At 40.6% G+C, this 4062-nt stretch overlaps 1 protein-coding gene across 1 annotated transcript; it reads left to right on the top strand.

The window, feature by feature from the left end:
- The first annotated feature begins 1945 nt into the window (after positions 1 to 1945).
- IFNB1 (interferon beta 1) lies at positions 1946 to 2503 on the top strand. The gene has a single exon (XM_036887571.2). The coding sequence runs from the start codon at positions 1946 to 1948 to the stop codon at positions 2501 to 2503; it is 558 nt and encodes a 185-aa protein (XP_036743466.2).
- The last annotated feature ends 1559 nt before the right edge of the window (positions 2504 to 4062 follow it).

The raw sequence follows: 4062 nt of genomic DNA, 5'->3' as shown, positions 1-4062 counted from the left end.
CTCTGCTCAATTTGTTACAGTAGAAGTAATGTCCCTGTGCATTCAGCATATATTGAAATCATCATAACCAATAGCACTGCTGCAGCTATCTGCAAAATGGTGGAGAATTTCTTGAAGTATTTGAATCTGATGTTCTCAGGAAATGAGAGATTTCACATAAATGAATTCAGCCTTCTTCACCACTAGTCCCCTGGTCTAAAATATTGGTAAATCCCCTGTTCTGCCTGCATCCATTCTGCCCTCCTTCCATTACTTATTGCTTACTGTTGAGAGAGTGATTTTTTTTTCTCCCTAATACCTTATCAGTTACTCCACCCTACCTAATATCTTTCCTTGCCTCCTGCTGCTCTTAAGATAAAGAAAAACGTCTTAACATGGTCTCACAAACCTTGTGCTGTTTGGCTCCCACCTGCTTTCTGGCCTTCTCTCTGACCATTCTCTGACCACTTGAGGGTCACAGTAGTCTTTAGCACAGTCCTTTGCCCTTGTCATGCATCCTCCCACCACAAGGCCTTTACCCATGCAGTCCCATCTGATGTTCTTTCTGGCTTCAGCTCCAGTTGCTGTCTCGGGGCAGTCTTCTCTGACCTCTCCTACTATGCATGTCCCCCTGTCTTGGGAACTCACAGAACCTCTCCTCTCCAACTTGTCACCATTGCTTTTCCTTTTGTGTTTTTCTTTGATTAAAGTTCTTCTCCCTTACTTAACTGTATGATCCACGAAAGTGAGGTTTACAATCTGCAGCTGCCCATGCTATTCCTTGCACTTGTGGGGGTTCCATAAATTAAGGTTGAAAGATAATGCAAGGTTTTCTGAAAATTGAAAATTATTACTTTAAATATCATAATTTTTATAACTTGTTTTTGTATTGAAATCTTTAAAAATGTATCATGTTTCCCTGCCTACATAAGCAGGATTAAAAAATCATAATGTGATTTTTTCTTTTTTTACTGATTCCTCTCTTATGAAAAACAGTTACTATACTCTAACAAAAAAAATGGCCTTCAAAATATTGAGATGAGACCATGTGCCTCAACAGTAACATTTCCTCATTGCTTGATTTTTTTCCTCCCATTTTTCTTCTAGGCTGCTTTCTAATTTGTGGTATATTTTTGTACGAGAATGGAAAATTCAGACATTTAGATTTGTTAGATGTACAAAATAAGAATATGTTGGCCCTCAGTAATTGTCATATAGGCCTCCAAAGGGGAAATATGAGCTTTCACGGATGGCCCACATTACATTCATTTTATCTGCTTAGAGGTATTGCTTAATCCTTTGTTTTCAGTTATATTCTGGATAGTTGAGATTGCCAGATAAAACAGTAAATAAGGCCAATAGTGCTATGTGACGTCTTGCTGTATGTGGTTAAGGCCCTACAAAAAATACTCAGATAACTTAATTTTAACATTATTCCATTTTACATAGAAAAGAAGTAAGCATCTTTAAAAAAATAATAAACTGCATATACCTATTCTTTGGTTATAGTGTAACTGGGGATGAAATCTAATTCTTGTGAAAAAGAAAACTCTCATACAGAGACAAAAAAAATTCATAATACTAAAAAAGAAAAAGAAAAAACCTTTGCCAAATGAAGGAAACCTGTAATAATAGCATTTTAAATGATCTGGCTTATTTTTAAAGAGTAGCAACTCACTGAAACATTACAAAACATTAAAAACCCTCACAATTTGTATTTTTTCCTGATATACATAAAAACAGGAGCTTAAAGAACAAGGTTTTAGAGACTACTACTAATTTAAATGACATAGGAAAACTGAAAGGGAGAACTGAAAGTGGGGAATTCCTCTTAAATAGAGAGAGTGGAGGACCATCCTGTATAAATAGCCCATTCTCATGGAGGAAGGACATTCTCACTGCAAAGCCCTGGAGCCTGTGCTCTGGCCCTTAAGTCATCAGAGGCAGAGCTGTTCCGGTATTCACCATGACCAACAGGTATATCCTCCCAGTCGCTCTCCTGTTGTATTTCTCCACTACAGCTCTTTCCGAGAGCTACAACTTGCTTCGATTCCAACTAAGAAGCAGCAGTTTGGCGTGTGTGGAGCTCCTGCAGCAGTTGAATGGAAGCCCTCAATATTGCCTCAAGGACAGGATGAACTTCAAGGCCCCTGAGGAGATTGAGCGATCACAGCAGTTCCAGAAGGAGGACGCTGTCCTGGTCATCCACGAGATGCTTCAGCAGATCTTTGGTATCTTCAGAAGAAATTTCTCAAGAACTGGATGGAATGAGACCGTGGTTGAGAACCTCCTTAGTGAACTCTATGTGCAGATGGACCATCTGGAGACAATCCTGGAGGAATCCACAGAGGAGGAAAACTTCTGGGAAAACATGACCATCGTGCACCTGAAGAGATACTACTTACGGCTCGTGCGGTACCTGAAGGCAAAGGAGTACAGCAGGTGTGCCTGGACAGTAGTCCAGGTGGAGGTCCTCAGGAACTTTTCCTTCCTTGATAGCCTTACAAATTACCTCCTAAACTGAAGACCTTCAGCCTGTGGAAGTGGACGATGCTGACAATGGTTTCAGGCAGTCTTTGACCAGCGGAGGCTCTATAAGTGACTGACAGCTAATGGACTGCATTTGAAAAGACAGTTAAAGACTTTAACATTTTTAAAAATTAATTTATAGATTAAGTTATTTTTCTATTTATTTAAGTATTTATCTTGGAAAATAAATTAGTTATGAAACAAAAAGTCAACATGGCAGTTTTAACTTCAACTTGATTCATATAACCATCCACATTAAAAATGACAGTCCACCTAGTAGATGTTCTTTGTAAAATGTACCTGCAAAGTGGTATAATTTCTGTCTCTCTTGCCTTCAAGGAATTTAAAATCCAAGGAAGCACATGGAATATACAAAGTAAGAAATGCTAATGGGACCTGAGCCTTTTAGGAAAATAAATGTGACTTCAGCCTCTACAGAATTAAAATGCAAGAGGTAGGCAGGTGGTGGAACTAGAATGAGGGGTGCCTACTGCTTCTACCCTGTGCTCCAGACTCTCTGGCCCTGAAGTTAGGATTTGACTGGCTACATGCTAACTAGAGGAAAATCTCCATTCTTATGTATGTCCTAATCTCATCACTATTATCTGCAGGATGCTCCGCTTCCCCCTAACCTCAATCCTGCAGATTTTAAACATATTTATGTGGCCGGCTGCAAGCCTAAGGCTGAGAAGTCCTAGGCACTTCTGTGACACTGTTCAGTAGCAGTACCTTTATAGTGCTCCTCATGGGACAGCCAAAATGTGTGGTTGTCTTAGAGGGTCTGGGGTTTCTATCTGCTTCCAGGGCACAGACACCAGAGGGAGAAAGAACTCTGCTTTATACCTCAGCCATGTGGCTGGATTCTCTCCCCATCTTTTTCTAGAAAAACAAGTCTGCTCCTGGTCCACCTGCCCTGGTCATACAGAATTCCAGGACAATCCTTTTTGCATTTCCTGCTCTCTGCATCTCTGAGGCCACACACTCCCGAAAGCCAAATCCAGGACAGGTGCCACAGATTAAGTGAAAAACCAAGCAGTATGGGAGAAAGGGAAATTCAGGTGGGATAGTGAGGGCGCTGACTTTTCTCAGGGTTTATACTGGGAAAATGAGGTTTTCCTAGGAGCTCTTTGGACACCTGGCCAGCAATGTGCCAACTGGCCGGGTTTTCCTGTGTTTGTACTGAACCCCTTGGGGACTTGGAGTATTATGACTGTCCCTATCATTGGCATCTGCCAGTCAGGTGCTTTGTTGAGTTCTTATGTCTGTTACTGGATTTAGTCCTCTTCATAAGCACCCCTTAGGTATGCACAATTACATTGTTGGGTTTTACAGGTCAGGAAACTAAATCTCAAAGAGGTTTAGTAACTGCCCCGAGGTCACATAGCTAGTGCATGGAGGTTTAAAAAAGGAAAAAAGGAAGAATCATATGTCTTTATTTGTATCTAGGCATTTTCTCTGAAAGTGGTACAGACAGTCTGAGTTCCCTTTAAGGAATTCAGCCTTGAGAAGATATCTGTCAGTCAAGAGTTTCAGTGAAAACATAATTGTGCAGAC

Source organism: Manis pentadactyla, chromosome 3 (assembly GCF_030020395.1).
Source record: "Manis pentadactyla isolate mManPen7 chromosome 3, mManPen7.hap1, whole genome shotgun sequence".
Taxonomy (NCBI): domain Eukaryota; kingdom Metazoa; phylum Chordata; class Mammalia; order Pholidota; family Manidae; genus Manis; species Manis pentadactyla.
This window is presented reverse-complemented; position numbering and strand designations above follow the sequence as displayed.